At 44.8% G+C, this 22,911-nt stretch overlaps 1 protein-coding gene across 1 annotated transcript in view; it reads right to left on the bottom strand.

Annotated features, from left to right (window-relative positions):
- Window positions 1-16,975: 16,975 nt before the first annotated feature.
- Window positions 16,976-22,911, bottom strand: part of SERINC2 (serine incorporator 2) — a 29,054-nt gene continuing 23,118 nt past the window's right edge. Inside the window, exons 9-10 of the mRNA XM_036745543.1 lie at window positions 21,891-22,094; window positions 16,976-20,585 (exon numbers count right to left, since the gene is read on the bottom strand). Of these exons, the coding sequence (XP_036601438.1) occupies window positions 20,447-20,585; window positions 21,891-22,094 (343 nt within the window). The 3' untranslated portion in view covers window positions 16,976-20,446. The remainder of the gene's footprint in view (window positions 20,586-21,890; window positions 22,095-22,911) is intronic.

The raw sequence follows: 22,911 nt of genomic DNA, 5'->3' as shown, positions 1-22,911 counted from the left end.
TTGATCTGTGAACCCCAACCTGAAGGACCAAGCTTCCTGGCCTTTCCCAGGACCTCCACAGGCTTGTCTTCCTGAGGTCCCAGATCTATATTATGCAGACCTTAATTACCTTTCCATGTCTTCTGTCACAGACACTGTCTTCAGGTTCCCTTTCCCAGTACCCAGTCTTCTCTTTCCCTTCAGTGCACACCTGAACATTCCAAACCATGAGTGCATATTATAGAGTTTATCAAACAAAGAATATATACAAATTAAGAAATAGTACATCTGGATAGGAGAACTAGCAGTGAGCATACAAGAAATCTCCTCAGTGCTACACTAGGTGGTTCTGTGTTTGGACAACCTGGGTTCTCTGGACTGAGCTCACAAACCTTAGCTCGCAATCCACCTGAACCTAACCCCACCAAAGGACTAACAATAAAAAACAGATAAATGGATCATTTCCACAATTCTGAAAATCAGGATTCAACCCAACAACTGATCCCCCACCAAATTCACAAAAGATGCCCCTATACTTTATAGGTATATTCCTTGTTTTGTACTAACAGCCAGAACATACAGTCCCTTGCCTATCTGATCAGAATCTCCTGTCCTTCCACCTTTTATCTCCTAGTCAAATCCCCTGCTCTAGCATGACTTCCCTCCTTTCACAGTTTTGACCTATAATTAACCATTTCCACAAGGTACTATGCATCTTACATCAAGCAGTGGTTCCCACCTAAGCCTCCACCTCGGGGCAGCTAGATGGCACAGTGGACTGAGTGCTGGGTCTGGAGTCAGAAAGACCTGACCTCAAATCTGGCCTCAGATACTTACTAGCTATGTGACCCTGAGCAAGTCACTTAACACTATTTGCCTCAGTTTCCTCATCTGTAAAATGAGCTGGAGAAGGAAATGGCAAACCACTCTAGTAACTTTGCTAAGAAAACCCCAAAGTGGGTCACAAAGAATCTGAAATGACTGAACAACAGCAAGCCCTAGCCCTGGGTCACCCCACTATCTGCCTTCTCCTCTCCTAATTCAGAGCAATAGAATGTTTCTGGGGGAAGTTATGAAACCACAGGCACTGAGTTGATAGAATTGTGCTGGTAAATGTTTAAAAACCAACTCTCTGGGGGAGGAAATGTACTATGGCACACTTTTAATATTCATTATTAACATTTTCTCCAGCATTGTCTTATGTCTAGACAATCAAAACACCAGCAAATTAAGCTCTAATTTGTAACCTTTGCCCACTTCTGAGGTGGAATGAATATGCTGAAAATAAGGAGCAATCAGCTCTTGCATACTCCTGGATATAACCTACCTGGCTCTCACCACTGTATGTCAATTGTATTTATTTCTGATTGATTCTCTATCACACTTCCCCCAGCTATTTCAAATATGCTCATCCTTAAGCCACCTCCAAACCCCTCTTCCCACAGACATGCTCATCTGTCCAATATACTAGAATGGAAAGAGATTGATTTAGAAATTGGTGGAAAAGGATCCAAACCTCATTCCTAATGGAAGGAAGGAAAGAAAGAAGGAAGGAAGGAAGGGAGGGAGGGAGGGAGAAGGAAGGAAGGGAGGGAGGGAGGGAGGAAGGGAGAAGGAAGGAAGGAAGGAAGGAAGGAAGGAAGGAAGGAAGGAAGGAAGGAAGGAAGGAAGGAAGGAAAGATTGTTTACTCTGTGCCAGGCACTGTACAACAGACATACTGGGGCTACAAAGAAAAAGCAAGACAGTCTCTGCCTTCAAGGAGCTTACATTCTAACAGGGAAAGACAATACTATATATGGAAGCGCAGTTGTTTCGGACTGTGGAACCACAGAGATGCTGAGTGGAGCCATTGGACAGTTTTTATATGTCCTTTCCAGAAATGGCGGTGCTGATTTGCTTGTTGTTCCAAAAGCCAGAGGTTGGGGTGGTGACATGACAGGAAGATGACTGAAGAGCAGCAGGCTGTGTGGTAGGTCTGGTTTGGGCTAGTTATAAACTCTGATTTCTTAGGAACTCGGAGGGGGTTAAACTCAGAGACTTCTGAGGTAGCTTCCAATTCTACAACTCTCAAACCTTTTTATGACTCCACACATCCTTTCTTCTTTCCTTTCAACAAATAACTGATTTTTATATAGCAGTCAGTTATTCTCAGGTCAGCTAGATGGCACAGTGGATAGAGCACTGGCCTTGAGTCTGGAAGACCTGAGTTCAAATCCAGCTTCAGACACTAGCTGTGTGACCCTGGGCAAGTCACTTAACCCTGGTTGCCTCAGTTTCCTCATCTCTAAAATGAGCTGGAGAAGGAAATGGAAGACCACTCCAGCATCTTTGCCAAGAAAATCCCAAATGGGGTGACAAAGAGTCAGACATGACTGAATGATTATTCTCTATTTCTCTCTTTTACTAAAGAATTTTTCCTCCACTGGTTCCTTCCCCTTTGCTTACAAGTATGCTCAAGTCTAACCCCATGCTAAAAACAAAAACAAGGTATCATCCTATGTCTCTTCTCCCTTTCACTGGTAATTCTCCACAACAGAAGTATTCCACAATGGACAGCATGTGGCCCAGAATTACGCACAACACTCCAGACCTCAAACTAGATTAAAATGTAATTGTGAAATATTTAGGAAAATTTAAAAATAAAATCTAAAGGCTTTTCCTTTTTCTCACATTCTTTGACTTATTTGCATCATCTGACAATTGCCCCCCGCCCGACTCTTTGGCTTCATGACATCATGGTACAGTGGAAAGAACACTGGTTCCAGAGTTGGAAGATTTTATTCAAATCCCACCCAATGCTACCTGTGTGATCTTGGGCATGTCATTTCACTTCCCTGAACCTCAGTTTCCCTATCTGTTAAATGAAGGAGTTGGCCTGAGATCCCTTCCTGTTTTAGAACTGTGGTTTCTGTTACGATTTCTTGGTCCTCTGAAAACTCCATCACTTTGAATAGATGTTCTCACTTGTTACAAGCAAGTGTGGGTGCCACCCAAAGCTGTCCTCTACCTTCTCCAGCTATTCCCTCTATTGGTCACCTCATCAGCTCCCGTGGGTTCAGCTATCCTCTTGATACTTCTAATGCCCACATCTACATATCCATCCCTATTTTCTCTCCTGAAATCCAGGCCTATGGCATCTCCACTAGGGTGTCTTTCTCATTTGGCACCTCAAACTCAACATGTACAAAACTGAAATAATCATTTTCTCTTCTAAACTTATCCCTCCCCCTTTACACACCCCCACTTCATTTAATCAGTTACCTTCCATATATTGTCATATCTATCTCCTCCCTTTCCCCCTTCCCATTTCTATCACCCTATTTCTAGCCCTTATAACCTCCTCTGGAATCCTGTCATCGACTCAGTGTAATAGAGTTAACCTGAAGCCAAGAAGATCTGTATTCAAAACTTGCCTCAGACACGGTAATTCATTTAACCTGTTAGCCTCAGTTTCCTTATCTGTAAAAATAGGGCCGATAACAGCAGTCCTCTCCCAGGGTTGCTCTGCAAATCTTAAAGTACTATATGAATGCAATTATTATCATTTACTTCTGGTCTCTTCCTCTTTACTTCATCCTTCACATAGCTATCAAAGTATATGTTTCTAATACACTAGTCTGATTGTATCATTGCCTTATTCAAAGACCTTCAAGGTCGCTGGCAGGATAAAACATTTAAGAATTCCTTGGCCTTGCATTTAAAGACTTCCAGGGTATGGCCCCCCCTTTTTTTTTCAGAGGTACTGTTCATGAGCCCTGCCCTGTGTACACTGTTTAAGTGACAGTTCAGTTCTGTTAGCTGTTCCCCAATTTCACGTTGCCCTCCCCATCTCTACAGACTGCCCCCCAGGCCTAGAAGTCATTTCGCCATGATATGTTCAAAACAGAATTCATTCATCTTTCCCCCAAAACTCTTCCCAACTTTTCCTCATTCTTTGTCAAGGGTAAGTTCCATGTAGTCCAGGCATGTCCGTTTGTCTTGGCATCCCCAGTGTCTGGTACACAACAGGGGCTCAACAAATGTTTATTGTTGTGCCTGAGAACTCATCTTGAGGGATCCGCTTACATCAGGCAATGTTCCTTTTCTTGGTCATTTGGAAAACTAGAAGTCGGGGGGACGTTCAAAAATAGGTAACAAGAGCTGGGATACTTGACGGGGATTTAGGGTTTTCGTGTTTTCAATTAACAAGTTTATTTTCTTTTCCTCTCACCTCTTCCCCCACCCCACTGAAATACGTAGTCAAGCAAAACAAATTCCCTCATTGGCCGTTTCCTACGGCTTAAGTACGAAATCTTGTATTGGAATTCACCATCTAGTGGCAGCTTTTAAATGCATCTGTATCTGAACTGCACTATGCTGACTCTCTTATTTCCTGGAAAAGTTAACTATTTTTCATTTTTGTATCCCAGCATCCGGCCTCGCACACACCAATTACTCAAGCATAAAATACTTTTGTTCCTAAAGCCCTCCCCCTCACAACCCCCGGGATGGGAAGTTCAGCCGTATTTATACAGCGCTTTAAGGTTTGCAAAGCCCCTCGCAAACCAGGTCAGTTTCTCCTCGAAACCACGGGGAAGGAGGGGGAGCAAGAAGATGAGGGGTGGTGTAGATGTCATGATCATTTTACAGATGAAGAAACTGAGGCAGGCAGAGGCTAAGTGATTTGCCCAAAGCCACATAGCTGGCATCTGCAGCCGTATTTGAACTCAGGTCTTGCTGACCCGTATCTAACGCTCTATCCGCGGTCCCGTCACGTGACGTCACCCGGGATTAAGTGACTTGTCCAAGGTGACGCGCCTACTAAAATTTTTAAAACTCAAGCCCGGGTCCTCCAAGGCTAAGCTCACGTCACCCTTCATTGGTCAAATGAGGAGCTTAAGAAACATTCCATGGGTTTTTGAAAGCGGAACAGAGCCCACTGTCAGCTCCATCTGCCGGATGGAAACACTGAGGCTACGGCTGGGCTAGGACACGAGACTGCGCAGGCGTGTGGGGCTGGAGAGGGCGGGGCACCAACCTCCATCCCTCCCCAATCTCAAGCGCTCGTACGCTAAGACACTAGAGAGAGGTTTTCCCTCAGACCGGTCTTTGGCAGTGAAGCGGCCAAAGGCGTCACAACCGAGGGTCCAGGTACCGTCTCACTAAAACCGAGAACGTCATCAAACGTCCGGCGTCGCAGCCTCCATCTACGACAGGACCGGAAGTGATGTGCGCCGTACGAGCTCAACTTCCGCTGACGTTCTTCCTGCCTCTTCGAGTGAAAGCCTTTGCGGACTTTGTTACCACCGTGGGCCTACTTTCTGTTAACCATCTGCCGGCCTAGTCTTTCTTTTCTTTTCTCTTTATTCGTTATCCCCGAGCCAATCCACACACTATGGGATTCCTCCCCCTCCCACCCTCGATCTCAACTCCAAAGCTACACCTCGGATCCAATCATTATTCGAAAGGCCCCGCCCCATTCTGAATGCAAGAATGCTCATTGGCTGAGAGAGGAAGCGGGGGTGGGACAAGTCGTAATAACCAACAGTAATCCTGGGAGTTCATTGGCTCAGAGTACAGCGGCAACCGCGAAGGTCGAACTTTGATTCCACAAAGAGCCGCGCCTCCTTCAAAAACTCAATGCTCATTGGCTCAACGTTACTATTTTTCTTCGTGCGTCACAAAGAATTCCCACCGCCCCCCCCATACACATACTCCAATCTCGCGTGCTCAGCTTTCAGACAGGGCGTGGCGGGAACAGAGATCACAAAGAACCCCGCCCCTTCGCCTTTCAATCAGAGGACAATGCTGTTGTAGGAGGACCCCGAGGTCGGGACAGACGAGAGTTCGAATCTCTGCTCCCCTATTTTACCCCAGATACTGAGTAAAAGCATGACCACATTAGTTAATTTCTCTGAACCTCTACTTGCTCATCCGTCAAATATAGATACTGATACCGGTACAATTTCGTGAAGGGAGCAGCAACAAAAAAGAAAGAAAAAAAGGAGTAAAACTAACCAATAGATTGGCCAGACCTGTCGAGATCTGCAAAATCCCATACGAATAGTCCCCCAATTCTGCAAGTCGACATTGAATTTTCTCATCTGCTTTTTGGAGCATGAAGTTTCCCTCCCCACCCCACCCCTTCAGCTCCCCCATTTATATCGTCCTCATCGGGTATACGATTTTCCTGGTTGTACTAATTTCAGTTTGCATTAGTTCCATTAGCTTTCCTCCTATCCTCCGTATTCGCATTTCTTACAGCACAAGTTATATTCCACTGTGTACCACAATGTGCAAGATCTCCACTCATCCAGTTTCATTCTGACTCCTTTCCCCTCCCCCAACCACCCCCAGAGTCTGCAGAGCCAGGAGAGGTTGGGGGTGGAGGCTGGATACAGCTAATATGGGATCCATGTCCAACATTTATTAAGCGCCTATTGTGTGCCAGGGCTGGGGCTACAAAGAAAGGTGCAAGACATTTTCTGCTTTCAAGGAGACAACACACAACAATTATGCGCAGACAAATTATATACAGGATAAAACAGAAAGAATCAATATAGGGGAAGTTAAGAAAGATGGGAAGGGCTTCCTACAGAAGATGAGATTTAAGCTGGAACGTGAAGGGACGCCCAAGCATGGGGGTGGGGGAGTGGGGGGCAAACCGGGGAAATCCCTGGAGTCAGGATATGGAGGGGACTGTAGGTGGAACACCAGTGTTACTGGACTGAAGAGTATGCAAGAGGGAAATGTAAGGGATGAGAAGACTGGAGAGGGAGGTGGGGGCTAGGTTATGAAGGGCTTTGAATGCCAACCAGAGCATTTTGTATTTGTTCCTATGGGTGATAGGGAGCCACTGGAACTTATACAGGAGGGCAGTGACCCGGTCGGGTCTGTGCTTTAGGAAGATCAGTTTGGGGAACCAGAGGCAGGGATCCCAACCAGAAGGACCATTGCAATAGTCCAAGCATGGGATGACCAGAGCCAGGGTAGTGGCAGTGTCAGCAGACAGAGGGGGGCATGTGCAAGAGATGTTATGCAGCTGAGAAACAGTGGGGATACAAAGCCAGAATAGAACAGTCCCTGCCCTCAAGAAACTTGCTGTTCTAACAGAGATAGCATACACCTAAAAAGGTTCTAAGGAATAAATCCAAGGTAACCATGGGCCGGGAGGGCATTGCCCGAAAGTGGAGAGGGGTGAGGAGGTACTAACAGCTGGGGGAATCAGGAAAGGTCTTGGGCAGAAGGTGGCACTTGAGTTGAATCCTGAAGAAAACCAGGCATTCTAAGAGGAAAAGATGAGACAGGTGTGCATTCCAGGCATGAGGTCAGCCTGTGCAAAAGCACAGAGATGGGAGATGAGTGAGCATATGTGAAAGACAGAGAAAAGGGGGACACCTAGGTGGCGCAGTGAATACAGCACCAGCCCTGGAGTCAGGAGGACCTGAGTTCAAATCTGTCCACAGACACTTAACACACTTACTAGATGTGTGACCTTGGGCAAGTCACTTAACCCCAATTGCCCTGCCCCCTCCAAAAAAAAAAAGACAGAGAGAAGGAAGAGAGAGGAGTCTGGCTGGATCACATCCTTTGTGGAGCAGAGTAATATGAAATACAGCTACAAAAGCAGGATGGGGTCAAGTCATGGGAGCCTTGGGGTGACAAACAGATATTTATATTTGATCCAAGAGGTAAGAGGGAGCCATTAGAGTTAACTGAGTAGGGGAGTGACATAGTAAGGACTGTGCTTTAGGGGAAACATTTTTATAGCTTGGGAATATTGGAAACGGAAGAGTTTGAGATGGGAAAAGGAGACCCATTAGGAGGCTATTGAAATAGTTAGGAGGAGAGGTGTAAGAGTCTAAACTAGAGTAGGGGCCAGGTGAACGGAGAGAAGGGGATGAGTCTGAGAGATGTTGTGGAGATAGAAACAAGCTTTGGTAACTGATTGGATATGTGGCGTAAGGGAGAGTGATGAATCTGGTTTGACCCCAAGGGGTTGAAGAGGATGGGTACTTGGAAGGATGATGGTCTTTTAAATAAGGAAATTCAGAAGAAGGGGAGAGACTTGGGGGTAAAGATAATGAATTCTGTTTTGGATATGGTGAGTTAGAGATGCCTGCAGAAGATCCAGTTCAAATGTCCAATAGTCAGTTGTGATACAGGACCAAGGCTCAAGAGAGAGACTAGACGTGAGAGAATTGTGTATATATATACATACACATACACACACACATATATATGCACATATATACATACCCACATACACATATATGTGCATATTATTTACATATATATTTATATATATACATATATATTTATATGTGTGTGTGTGTGTGTGTATATATATGTATATATATATATATATATATACACACACACACACACACACAACAGTTATTACGTGCCAGGTACTACACTGAGGGTTCTATGAATATTACCACATTTGATCTTCATAACTCTTCCAGGCAGGTGCTGTCATTAACCTCGTTTTACAGATGAGAAACAGAGGCAAACAAGATTAAGTGCCTTGTCCAGGATCATACAGCTACGAAGTGTCTAAGGCTGAATTCGAACTCAGATCTTCTGACTCCAGGCCCAGAGCTCTATCTGCTACTCCATCTAGCTACCTTTAGGCAAGCCGGTTAATGCAGACCATAAGATCTGGGAGTCATCAGCATAGTGATGATAAACCCTTGGAAGAGTATGAGGATATTAAATGAAAGAGTATATAGAGAGAAGAGGGCCTAGGACAAAGCATTTTTTTGGAGGAGGGATGCAGGGTTGGGGTACTCAGATACTGTGATATGGATGATGAACCAGGAAAAGGAGATTGAGGAGGGGTCACATAGATAAGAGGAGAATCAGGAGAGAACAGTGTCACGAAAATCTAGAATCCAGTAGCTAAATCCTGGCTTGTTTTAGTATGTTTGTCCTGCATTAAATAAAGTCTTTTAATATAAAAATGCAACTGGCCTAAAATAATGATAAAGGCCTGACATTTGTATTTCATTTGAGCCTCATGAAAATCGTTTAAAATGAAGAGGTTGCATGAGATGACCTCTACTCTCACTCTAAATCTTTATTCCTAAAATGGTCTATTATCATGAATTCTCAGAGTTAGAAGTAGTTTTTCCAAATATAACTTTAATTTTGGGGGGAAAAATAGTTATGTTATAAAATGAAATGTAAATATTTGTTTCTCCTGGGCAGGTTAATTGTAAATATAACAGGGGACACTGGCCATTGAAGGCTCACTGTTCACTATTAGAAGTTTTGCTGCATTTACCTTAAAATTTTTAAAGAATCTTAAAAAAAAACAAACACTTTTGAAGCCAGCTCTCAAGTCTTCTCTTCCCTGGTTCCTTCAATACAAATTAAGGCTCTTTAACATAGAAGGCAATCATCCTCATCTGAATTAGTTTCAGGTTTTCAATATTCTTCCTGAAAGGTGGCTCCCAGACACTGAAACAATTTTCTACTGTTGTAGAATACGGTGGGATGATCACCAATGTCCCTTGATGTGGTCACTATGCCTCTCAACACAGCTTAAAGATTGAAACAGCTTTTTGCTGGCCATGTGACCCTACTGGATCCTATTTAGAACTTGCTATCCTCTCAGATCCCAAGATCTCTTTCACATGAACCAATCATATGAACACACCTCCCCCAGTCTTGATTGGTGCAGTTGATGAAACCAGCCTGGCTGGTTCTTCGTGATCTCTGCTTCTCTTTCTAAATGCTCACAATCCATCCCTTTTATAGTACATTCTAAAACTGTAGTTCTCAAACTTTTTGGTTTCAAGGCCTCTTTATACTTCTTTAAAAAAAATATTGAGGATCCCAAAGAGCTTTTGATTATGTGGATTATATTTATTGATATTTATTAGAAATTAGAGTTGGCAAACTTAAAAATATTTATCAATGAATTTTAAAATAATACAATTACTCTATTGCATATTAACATAAATAATATTTTATGAAAATAGCTACATTTTCCAAAACAAAAAAATTAGTGAGAAAATGGCTTGTTTTGTGTACTTTTGCATATTTTTTTAATGTCTGTCTTAATAGAAGAAAAGTGGATTCTCCTACTGCTTATGCATTTCAACTTGCTGCAACATTGTTTTGGTTGAAGTCTATGAAGAAAATCTGGCCTCACACAGATATATAGTTGGGAAAGCAAGGAGTACATTAATAGGCGAATAATATCTTGATATTAAGAAAATAGGATGACCTTATGGACCTCTTGAAAGGGTATTGAGAACTTCAGGGGTCCAGACCACACTGGATGGAATGGAAGGAAATGGAAGGAAGCAATGAAAAGGAAACAAATGGAAGGAAACAAGCATGTAAATGCCTACTATGCGCCAGGCACTGCACTAAGCATTTTTACAAAGTCTCTCATTTGATCCTCACACAGTCACCCTGGGAAGTAGGAGCTATTATTATCCCCATAAATACAGGGTGTCCCTAAAGTCTGGACACATAGGAAAAAAAAATGCATATTTTCAAGAAATGAAATGATTGAAATTTTTAACAACATTTTATTTAATTGGAATATTAACAAGTAACATCTTCAATACGATTTCCATCATTTGTGATGCAAAGGTTGATGCACTTTGCAAGATTCACGTGAACTCGATGCAATAACTCCACGTTGCCGTCAATGTTAGAACATTCACTATGTATTCAATCAAGTGTGTCACACGTGTGATTTTCATTGAGTATACCTCCTCCTTTAGCATACCCCAGAAAAAGAAGTAAAGGGAGCTAAGGTATGTTAATATTCCAAATATTTCAAAATCTGAATTTTTTCCTATGTGTCCAGACTTTAGGGACACCCTGTAGAATGGGGTGATAATAATAACACCTACCTCTCAGGATTATCATGAGGATCAAATGACATAATATTTGTGAAAGCACTCAGCACAGGGCCTGGCACATAGTAAGCACTCAAATACTTCTTTCCTTCCATTTTACAGATGAGAAAACCCGAGGCAAGACGAGATTAAGTGATTTGCCCAGGGTCACGCAGCTTAGGAAGGGTCTGAAGCAGGATTTGAATTTGAGTCTTCCAGACCCAGTACTCTATCCACTGCACCACCTAACTATCTCACCAGTGGTACAGAATTATTGCCAGAAATAAAGGTCAAGCTCCCCAAGCTAAAGTTTGAAGAAATTGACTTTTTTCTCCTTCTAGAACATTGGGACATTTGCCCATCTCCAGTGCCCTTCTGTATGACTTTTTCAAAGATCACTGAAAGCCACCCAACTATCGCATTCCTAAATTGCTTCAGCGCCTTGGGATGGAGTTCACTGAGACCTAATAACAGCTCAGGGCAGCTAGGTGGCACCATAGAGCGCTACGCCTGGAGTCAGGGAGACTGTAGCCTCAGACACTCACTACCTGTGTGACCCTGGGAAAGTCACTTATCCCTGTTTGCCTCAATTTCCGCATCTGTAAAATGAGCTGGAGAAGGAAATGGCAAACTTTGCCGGTAGCTCTGCCACGAAAACTCCAAATAGAGTCATGAAGAGTAGTACACGACTGGAAAACAACAACAGCTCATCCAGGACAGCTAGCTGCTCTTCCACCATCTGCTCACTCCTCTCAGATTTAAATTCCTTGTAATTGTCTTCTGTTGGTTCCAGTCCCAAGACGATTCTCCTTTGGCAGAAGAAACCTAGGGCAAATAAGAGTCCCTTCGGTCCACCCCTATCGTTGCATTATCAATCCATTTCCCCCAGCAGCAATCTGGTTTTCATCTTTTCCTTTCTTTTGTCTTTTCCTTTCTTATTGTTCTTATATTCATCAATGGATTGAGCTCAGCCTGAGATTTGGTGATCCCAACACTATTGATACAGGAATCTACCATTATTTGGTATTCATCCCATGACTCTGTCTTCTATGTGGAGGCCTAGGAACTGGACCTCTTGATTTCATTGATATAGGGAATTCCCAGAGTAGGAAACTCCCTCCATCAAGGCACCTTGGCCTCTGCTCTGCAACAGCGAACCTCTGAGGGTTTTCTAGATCGGGGGCATCAAACTTAAAAAGAAAGGGGGAAGCGGAAGGCAGACGTCTCAAAACAGTGACTAAGGAGCTCTGTGGACTGCATATTGACTTAGAAAATCACACATTGCCTATGGTTTTTTGTATTTTTATTTATTTTGTTAAGTATTTCCCAATTTTAATCTGGTTCAGGCTGTGCTACAGAGGGTTGGGGACCATATGCAGCCTACCAGCTGCGTATTTGACATCTCTGGCTTCCATCACTCAGAGATGTGTCAGAGGTGAGACTTGAACCCAGATCTTCCTGCCTTCAAAGCTGGTTCTCTATCTTCTATGCCACATTGCTTCTTTTGCGCATATTTATTTTTAAAATTAGTTGTTACTGATATCTTTTTTTTGTTACATTACCATAATTTCCCCCAGTATTCCTTCCTATCTTAGAGTCATTTCATATAACAACTAATATTCTTAAAGACAGAAAAGAGGAAAAAATCTCAATACATTGGAAAAAATCTGAAAATACATTTATACGTTTATTTTAAATCTGAGTTGGCTGATGAGGTCCTTATGCATGTATTGTTTCTCTTTAGACAAGTTCCCTTTTTCCTTACCCTGGGAATTATTTCTCTTCATCTTTGGAGTTTCTCTTATGGTCTAACTTCCCTAGAAAATTTTAGGCAATGAGATTCTATTTATCCTTTCTTTGAACCTTTTGAAATCCATTCTTCACAAATCACAAATCTATGATGCATGGCAGACTACTTTTAACTTTCTCCTTCTCTCTTGAAAATTCTAAGATGGATTGGTGGGTCATTCTGACCCCCACCAAAGATTCTCATCTTTTCTGTACCAGAATCTGTTCCTTGTAACTCCCAATCAGACCCAGAATAGCCCTTTTCCCTTGTCTGGTCCTCATCTTAAGATGAGCCAATAAGCTAAAGAGAGCGTCAGCAGATGTCTGGATAATTTAAAGTCCCCCGCCACTGTTATATGATCCCTTTAAGCCAGGTTTGTGATTTTGCCTAAATTTAATCCCTTTCTTGTTTCCGTCAAGGTGATCTGCGATATCCCCAAATGATAATATTGCTTCTCCTCCTCTGCCCTCCATTGATCCTCACCTCCGTGTCTCCACCATGCTTCCCCAACTCCCCCATTCCTGGATTTCCTCTATTTTCTTAATGTACCATAGCACTTTACCCTTCTCCTTTCCTCAATCCATTCTTTTCTTCTTGCATTAAGCGTTTTCCCTCTGGTCCCTAGCTCTGTCCTCTGGAATCAAGCAGAGGAAGTATCTTTTTCATTGTAGCATTTGTTTTATTGTGCCAAGAATGAGAGAAGGGGGTGAGGGTGGGGAGGGAGGGAGAGAGGGAGTGAGTGAGAGAGAGTGAGAGTGAGAGACAGAGAGAGAGACAGAGGAAGCCTCAGACCTAACGCTACCCAATGGCTAATAAACATTTCATGTAACAGTTTAAGAGGAGGGTCATTTTCTTATCAGACCATTTGTAGAAGCCTGACTATCATTTCCTCAATGCCATCAAAAGATCTCTTTGCTAGTCTTTATCCCTATCTGACGTTGTAAGTGCATGGGGTAGCTCTTCAAATACTTGAAGAGTCCTCATTTCCTCCCTCTACCCTGCTCCCCATTCAATCCTCAGGCTAAACATTCCCAGTTCTTTCAAACGATCATCATACGGCTTAGCACCGAGCATCTTCATCAGTCTTTCCTTTACATAGCTGCCAAAATGATTTTTCTAAAGTGTGGTCTGATCACGTCATTCCCTTTACTCGACAAACTCCAGTGGCTTCCTCTTGCCTCCAGGATCAAATATACACTTTACTGTTCGGCTTTTAAAGCCCTTCCTAACATGGCCCCAACCTATCTTTACAGCTTCGTTGTATATAACTCCCCCTCCCAAACTCCATGGTCTAGTCCAGGGCTTCTCTTTGCTCATCACATGTGATATTCTAGGTCCCATCTTCACACCTTTGCATTGACTGCCATCCATGCACAGTCTTTTCATCTCCACCTCTGTTATCACTTCCTGGGACTCCTCTGACTAAATACTGTGTCCCCATCCTTCCCTCCTTCCCAGAGGTCCCCTGAGATCTCTGTCCCTGTCCCCTGGAGCCTCCAGAGGACTCCAGCCTCACCTGCTAGGGTCTTTATGAGAGCTCTGCTCTCTCCCCAGTGACAGATTGCTGAAATGGATAGATAAGGTTATCCATCTGTGGCAGCCACCTGCTGCTGTCAGCTCCTGGAATTCCCAGGACTAGATCTGCCTGTTTTTTTTTTTTTTTATCTCAGCAGGAGTGGGCTGGTCTCAGGGGTGAGTGGGAATTGTCAGAAGCCTTCCAGTGTCAATGGTGTGGCTGCTGGATCCCCAGGGTGATGGAGGACAGCAGGGAGTCAGCCTGACCAGCAGACTCCAGGCAGAAGCAATGTAAAGGCCAAGTGTCCTAACAGTCAAAGGGGCAGGTGCTCCCAGGTCAAAGGGAACCTTTAGGAACCTTCTAAACCCAGAGATGTCCCTCTTCTTAATCCTGACCCTCCTACCTGGTGCCTTTTCTGACAATGTGGTACTGCTGCTGGGAGCCAATTCCCTTCTGTCCTGGTTTTGTTAGAAGCCTCCCTGGAGATGGGGGGGGGGGTCAGGGTGCAGGGCAGAGGCATCGCCTTCCCTTCTAGTGGGAGCTTCTGTTTGACCTGGTTTTGTGGCTGAAAGGAGATGGTAGAGAAAGCAACTAAAAGGCATCGGTTAGGCTGAGGGGAGAGGATTCTGACAGACTAGAGGTCTAAGATGGCTTAGATTCCATCACTGTGGACCTCCAGTGGGGACATTTTTATAGTGGGTGTGATCTAGTCTTCTTTTCCATCAATCTTTCCAGAAAAAAAAAAGATTCAACTTTTATTTGCATAGCAATTCTAGGATTGCTCCTCGAGAAAGTGGGACAGTGTCGTGCAAAGAATACCTGAGACCTGGGGTTTAGTCCCTTTAATGTGCTTCAACTCTGCTGGGTGAGCTTGGGAAAAGTAGTTCTCCTCTCTGAACCTCGGTTTCTCCTGCTGTGAAATGGTAAGACTGTCCCTAAGATTCCCTCCACGTTGACTATCCTAAGGTTCCTCCTAGCTCTTGCCATTCTGCCGTGTAAGGCTTTTCCTAGGTCAGACATTCTGTGCTCAAAGGTTCCTTCCAGCTCTCCCATTGTGTTCTAAGGTTCCCTCCCAGTGCTGGCAGTTCATGTTCTAAGCCCCCTCCAACTCAGATATATCCTAGATCTAAGTGGCAGTGACTTGGTGCAGCGTACCTTCCTATCCCATCCAGTACCAGTCTCCTAAGCAGTAACGATTCAAGAGAATTATATTCTCATAGAGACGGACAGAGACAAAGAAACAGAGGGAGATGTGAGAGTGGAAAAGAGGGGGAAGGAGAGAGGGAGGGGAGAAAGGGAGAGAGTGGAACTGAAGAAAGAGATAGAGGATCAGAGAGAGGAACAGAGAGAAACAGACATACAAAGAGATTGAAGAAGGAAGGAAGGGAGAGAGGGAAAGGGAGACGGGGGGGGGGGTGGGGAGAGGGAAGGAGGGAGGGAGAGAGAGAGAGAGAGAGAGAGAGAGAGAGAGAGAACATGTCCAGGTTCAGAATTAAGTATAATTCATTCTAATTCCAGTCAAACTGGACTCAACATAGAATCTCCACACGTTTGCATCTGCTCCTCATTCCTAGAATGCTTTCCTTAATCGCCACCTTCTAGAAATCTTTTCCTTCAAGGCAGAGTTGAGGTTCCTGCCTCCTTCTTCATGAAGCCTTACCTCATCTGCCCAGCTGAAAGGAAACTTTCCTTCCTCAAATATTCTTTGCCTAGATTTCTTTTTTACCCCAATAGTCTTTATCCTGATTATACTTTTCTGTACACATCAGCAGACTGTAAGCTCCTTGAGGACTGTCTGTCCTCTTTTTCTTTGTACATCCTGTGCCCAGTAAAAAGCACTATGTATATAGCAGGCATTTAATAAACATTTGTCAGATTTTTATTTGACTTAAATTGATTTTTACAGAGTGCTCTAAGGTTTAGAAAATTGCTTTTCCTCAAGAGCTTATGAAGTATATAGTACAAGTCTTCATTTTACAGAGGAAACTGAGCCTTAGTGAGCTAAGAGGTGGCAGAACTGCCCCCCAGATGCTTTCCCCTCCCTTTCTCCTCCTCCCCCCCTTTCCCTCCCCTTCTCCCCTCTCTTCCTCACTCCCTCTCTCTTGGCTCAAATTCAGGGAGTTTCTCTTAAAACTCCACTGCTTCCCTATGACTCCCAGCTTAAGAGAGTAGATGGCTGAGGCAAGCTTCCAACAAAGAAATCCTGGGACACAAAAGACCTTTGTAGTGGATAGAGCCCTGGATTTGGAAAGGGGAAGACCTGGGTTCAAAACCCATCCCTGAAACTTCTTAGCTATGTGACCTTGGGCAAGTCCTTTGACCTCTCTAAGCCTCAGTTTCTGCATCTGTAAAATGCAGATGATAATAGCATCTGCCTCACAAGGTCATGTAAAGATGAGATTTTTAAAAGTGTATAGTTTTTGCACTATTTGCACTTAAAATGTTATATACACGATTACTGTTCTTCTATTTCCCCTCCCCCCTCCAATTTCTATCAGAAAATTTCTTTAGTAATTGGACCAACACCTGTCAGTTCTGTGCTGAAGAATTCCAATGATTCTCTGCCAGACTCGCCCCACAGCCAGGAACAAGTCTAAACTTCCTGGTCTGACAATAAAGGCACTTTATGATCTCACTCCCAACTATCTTTTCAGTTTTTCTGTTTACATGAAGCCCTCCTCCCTCGCCAGACCTGTTTTCCAGGGCACACAGGTGTGTTCTCAATTCTACTTATCTACCTTGCAGCCATCCTTCAATGGCTGGCTGGTGTTCTTAAGATTTAGAAACAAAAGTCATCTTAGAGATCTAATTCAACACACACATTTTACAGATGAGAAAACAGAGGCCTGGAGAGGTTAAGTGACTTGCATTTATTCATTCAACAAGCATTTATTAGGTGTTTACTAAATGCCAGGCGCTGTGCTATGCTCTGAGGTTAAAAAAAAAACAGCCACCAGTACCTGCCCTCAGTGAGCTTCCAATCTTATGGAAGAAACAATATGAACAGATACATAAATACAAAAAAGAATACTAAGTAAATTAAAAATTAATGACGGAGATGGAGGAACTACAGTAACTGGCAGGATGAGGGTAGACTGCCCCCCTGAAGGAGGGGGTATTTGAGCTGAGCTTTGAAGGAAGTAAGGGATCCTGCCAGGTGCAGGTGAGGAGGGCATCTATTCCAGCTATGGAAGATCACCTTTACAACGGCACAGAGATGATAAATGTAACTTCATGTCTAAGGAACAGCTAAGAGGCCAGTTTGGCTGCAGCAGAGTATACGTGAAGAGCAACCTGTAATAAGTACAGAAGCCTGACTCTGAAGGGCTCTGTGTGGCAGAAAAGTTTGTATTCAGGCTTAGAAAGAACTGGGAGCCACTGGAACTTCTTGAGCAGAGGAGTAACATGGTCCTACCTGTGACTTTAGGGATATCACTTTGGCAGCTGAAAAGAGGATGGAAACTCTAGAGGTAAGAAAACCAATCAGGAAGATGAGGGAATAGCCCGGGATAAGGGCTTGGACACTAAGGTCGTGACTTGGGTGGGAGGTTTTATGGAAATGGGATCAGCAAGAATTGGCAAATATTTGCACACATGGGGTAAGGGAGAGGGAACTCAAGGGCAGGTCGTTAGTTGGGATTGGAAGGACAGTGGAAACTTCTACAAAGATGAGCAATTTGGACAAGGGCAGGATTTTAGGGGAAAAGTAGTGAGTGGTTTGTGACATCCATACAAGCTCCACTGGGAAATGTCCAATGGGCAGTTGGTGATGTTGGGCTGGATCTTAGAAGACAAGGGCTGGATATAGAGGTCTGGGAATCATCTAATCTTGAAATGATAGGTGAATCCACAGGAACTGATAAGATCACTGAGAGAAGGAAAAGCATCTATGACTGAACCCACCCCTGGGGGGAAGCAAAGGAGAATGAGCAATAGCCAACAGCCAATAGTTGGGAGGTGATTTATAGGATCATAGCATTAGAGCTCAAATGGACCTGTGAAGGAATGAATGAAAAAAAGCAAATACTTATTATGGCCATCTCTCTATCACAACTGTTTCATTTTAGAGGTGATGACTCCAGCTCAGAGTGTTGAAAGAACTTGGTGAGAACCAGGAGAAAGCAGTGCTCTGAAAATCCAGGCACAAGAGGGTGCCAGCAGGGTCAAATGTAGAATCAATAAGTCCGATGTCCAAAGAGAGACTCATGCATGATTCCACAGGAAGTAGCAGAGCCAAGATTCAAGCCTGTTTATAGACTCTAAACCCAGCATGATTTCCAATACATGACCCTGCCTCCCTCCTGCCCCTGCCACACAAGCCATCTGTCTGCCCACCTCTCTCACTGGATATTCTCACGCACAGCTCGGCAGCCATCTCCTATGCCAGGACCTGTCTGATGCTTCGCCCACTCCCCAGTGGTCAGAACCCAATCCCAATTGAAATTACATTGTATTTACTTCTCTGGTACACATAATGTTTCCCCTCAGTGGAATGCAAGCTTCTTGAGGGAGGTACTTAATAAATGTTTAATTGAATACACACAGTATATGGTAAGCTTTGTCTCAATTGGATCATAAAATCGTTAAGGGCTGATAATGTATATTGGCCCCAGTGTCTTGCACAGGACCCTAAGGCAAGTGCCCTCATTCATCATGTTTAAAATAATTCCTGTTTATACAGTACTTTAGTTTATAGAGGGCCTTCGTATCCATTATATCACATTTGAAGACCACAACAATCCTGTGAGGTATTATTCCCTTTTTATGGGTGAGTAAACTGAGGCCCATGGTGAAGTGACTTGCCCAGGGCCACACAGAAAGCCAGTGATGATTTTTATAAGGCCACAGTAACAATGGAATTAAACAGAACTAGTTATTAAATGTCTGGGTACGTCCATCCTCAGGCCATCTGAAGAAGATGGAACTGAGGTCCCAAGTGGAGAGGACCCATTGATAGAGTTAGCAGGGGAGCCAAGAATCCCCTTATGGGTTGTTTCAAAAGGGTCCTACTTTCCCCATCATACCCAGAGTTCCCCATCAGTGGGGGTTCCTTTCTTTGTCTCCCTAGTGGCACTTGACTACCTACATAAGGCATTTTGCTATTTTCTCATTCAGGGCTCTCTATCTTGTGGAGGATGGAGAGTGACTAAGCTGGGAATGGGAAGCTATATTTGGTTGGATCCCTCTGCTTCCCACCCTAAGAGTCCTAGAAAGAACAACAGACATATCTAGGCAGAGTATGCCCCTTTCCGAGACCAGCACCCTGAGCTAGATCTAGCAGGCTGCCCAGGTGCCAATGTTGGCATGGAAGGATTGATCCAGGACCAGGAATTCCTGATTGGCAGGGCAGATTCTCAGCTCAGTTGTAGCTATCCTCAAGAAGCTGAGGGCCTCTACTTCCCCTTTATTGGGGCAGGCTTGATAGGACTGTATGGAGGACAGCTCCAGGTCCTTTGGGCTGGTTGGGAAGTGAGGCAGAGAGCTGGGGATCCAGTTAGACATGGCCCCATTGGGCACAAAAGGCACAAGCCCAGGAGTCCAAGGAGACGGGCAGAGGCAGTGAGCTTGGAAAGGCAAACCCACTGGATGTTTATTATTGTGTCGTTTTTAAAAATTTTTAAACGGAAGGGTTTCTAAAAGAAGCAGAGCCCAGGAATGGAGAAGAAGGAGAGAGGAACGTGGGGTGGAGAACATTCCTGGCCCAGTGCTGGGAACCTCTCCTCCCATCACGGTGGCCTCCATGAACCTCCCTGCTGGGCAATGAAGACACAAGCTTGTCCTGTCCTGTCCCCACTCTGAGGGAGGACACCCATGCTGGAGGAGAGTTGAAAGTTACATAATTGAGGTTGTCTGGGGGAGTTAGAGGTTTGGGGGGTTGAGAGGAGAAGGAGAAAGCAGGGGGTGACAGGAGGAGCAGTTGTGTGTGGCTCCACAGCAGTAGCATGGCCCCATAACCCACACTCTGGTCCCTCCAAGTTCCATCCAAGCCCCAAAGGCACCGGGAAGAAAGGAGCCGAGTTCCAACCTCGACCACAGATAGGGATGCTGACAGGCTCACTCACAGAGGGTTACAGATGAAAGGGTACCTAGAAGTCATCCGGCCTTCAGGATGCTTTCTCTGCCTCCGTCCTTCCACACTGGCTTTAGAGAAGAGTGGGGAGAAGGGGAGGAGGAGCAGTTCCATCACAGAATGTCTAGAGGAGGTGAGGGGCAGGGGAGGATTGGGGGAGCCAGACTCGAATAGGGACTGATGTCATCTGTCCCTTGGCAATAAGGCATCTTTGGTCAGGCAGTAGTGGCACTGGGGACCTGAACCGGTCTCAACTGAAGTCTCGGTTGGGCAGGAGAAGTGGGGCAACCAGGGTCCATAGGTAGAGGAGCAGCCCTGCCCAGGTGGCACAGATCTTCACCCAGACTGCAGTCCAGGTGCTGACCATCTTCCTGGTGATATCATCTGGTCTGGAAAAAGAGGCACAAAGATTAAGTCCCTACTCCAAAATCCTAACCCCGAGTCCTGAAACTCCATCAGGCCCCAGCCTGGTCTCTAAAATCTAAAGGAAGAATAGAGACTGTGGACTGTAATGCCTGATACAATTCTAAGACTGGAAGATGTGGGCCCTAAGATACACCCCACAGGAGGGAAAGACTATGGAGAAATGGATGCCCAGATAGTTGTGGACAGAGAGGAAAAGGTGCAGAAAAGTTATTTGACCCTCATCTTGGGGCTGGAAGCATCAGAACTGGCAGGTGTGCAGAGTAGGTGTGGCTACCCTCTACCCCAGACTAAGAGCTCCCAAAAGTCTGAGTGCAAGTGAGCCAGGGGTGGGGAACCTGTAGCCTCGAGGCCACATGTGGCCCTCTTAGGGATTTGTTCTATGAAGCTTGGATTGACGCTTGAGGACCTAGGGGGCCACATGTGGCCTCGAGGCTGCAGGTTCCCCAACCCTGCCTGAGCCAGCTAGCATTTCTCGAGCACTTTAAAGTTTACAAAGAGCTTTACAAATATTACCTGATTTGACTCTCACAACAGCCCTGAGAGTGAACCCAGGCCCTTTTCCCATCTGCCTTCATTCTGCCCTCTCAGCCTAGGCTGGACACCACCCAGGTCTAAGAGTCACTTAACCTCAGTCTGCCTTTGCTTTCATTTTGTAAAATGAGGATAAAAATAGCACCTACTGGGGTAGTTAGGTGGTGCAGTGCCAGCCCTGGAGTCAGGAGGACTTGAGTTCAAATGCGGCCTGACACTTGACACACTTACTAGCTGTGTGACCTTGGGCAAGTCACTTAACCTCAGTCTGCCTTTGCTTTCTTTTTTGTCAAATGAGGATAAAAATAGTACCCACCAAGGCTGCTGCAAGGATCGGCTCAGGTAATGTGTGTGGAATGCTTTACAAATCTTGAGGCGCTGTGTAGATGTGGGCTATTATTATTCCTTTTACCACTATCGAGGGTATGGTGTACCCTGAGCTGGGTGAGGAGGAGGGCTTTCTTTCTCTTCTCCTTGCTCTACAGGGGGCCGTGTCCAATCATCCTGATCTATATCTGGCCACTGGACCCAGATGGCTCAGGAGGAGAAAGTGAGGCTGGTGACTTTGCACAGCCCTGCCTCACTAAAATCCAATTCACTTGGACATCACGGCATCACCTCCCTGTTGTCATGGTCCTCTTCAAGAACAAAGGACAAACAACAACTTTGCTCCATAGCCCCAGGGTGGGATACGTAGTCGGGCAAGCCAGACTGTTGGCTTCCAGGGAGGTACTCACTTGTACCAGTTGGTGAGTGTCATCATGATGTAGAGGGAGGCGAGGAAGAGGCAGAAGTGGAAGAAGGAGTAGCTGTAGGAGACTCCATCCTGCTCATTGTCATAGGCCCGGCCCTTAGCCACCTGCTCCTGGCCATCCAGCATTGGTGGGTTCTCCTCTGTCTGCATCAGGTTGTTCACCTGCTTGTTGTCAGAAGAGCGAACACTGCAGAGGAGGCAAAGGGGAATGGGTTGAGACATAGGACCTTGAAGATAGCCCTGAAGTTGGGCAGATGAGCAGGAGGCTGTGGTTCCACCTCTGAGAAACCTTGACCAAGCATCGGTTTCCTCTTGAGTGTCCTCCCCTGTCTTGGGAGTACCAGCTGAGCAGGGAGGAAGACAAGAACAAAGGTAGCCAAGGACCCCAATGCACTTACTATAGAAAGTATGGATGGCCAAAGAACAGGGTCAGACAATTCACAAAAGAAAAGGGGCAGGATGTAAATATATATTTTAAAAAGCATTCAATCACACTAATATTAAACAAATACAAATTTAAACCAACTTGAGGTGCCACACTTTGCACACATCAAGTTGTTTTTTAAAAATAATGGCAGGGGCAGCCAGGTGGCACAGTGAGTAGAGCACCGGCCCTGGAGTCAGGAGAACCTGAGTTCAAATCCAGCCTCAGACACCTGGCATACTTATTAGCTGTGTGACCTTGGGCAAGTCACTTACCCCCAACTGCCCTGCCTTCTCGCCTCCAGAAAACAAACAAAAAAATGGCAAAACTTGGGATGTGAAGAAAAAGGCACACTCATATATTATTGGTAGAACTGAAAGTTGGAATCACTTCTCTGCAAATTTAATTCAATTTAACAAATATTTCTGGAGTAAATGGTTACTACTTACAAGGCACCATTCTATCTCAGAAGTATATGAGTTTTATAAGGTCAGCAATGCCCTTTGATACTACAACACGTCCTTGGAATAACTGAAAAGGGGAAAAAAGCACATGCGTGCCTGTGGAACAGAATGGCTAC

This window comes from Trichosurus vulpecula, chromosome 2, assembly GCF_011100635.1.
Source record: "Trichosurus vulpecula isolate mTriVul1 chromosome 2, mTriVul1.pri, whole genome shotgun sequence".
Taxonomy (NCBI): Eukaryota; Metazoa; Chordata; class Mammalia; order Diprotodontia; family Phalangeridae; genus Trichosurus; species Trichosurus vulpecula.
The sequence above is the reverse complement of the archived record's forward strand: the minus strand, read 5'-3'. Positions and strand labels throughout refer to the sequence as shown.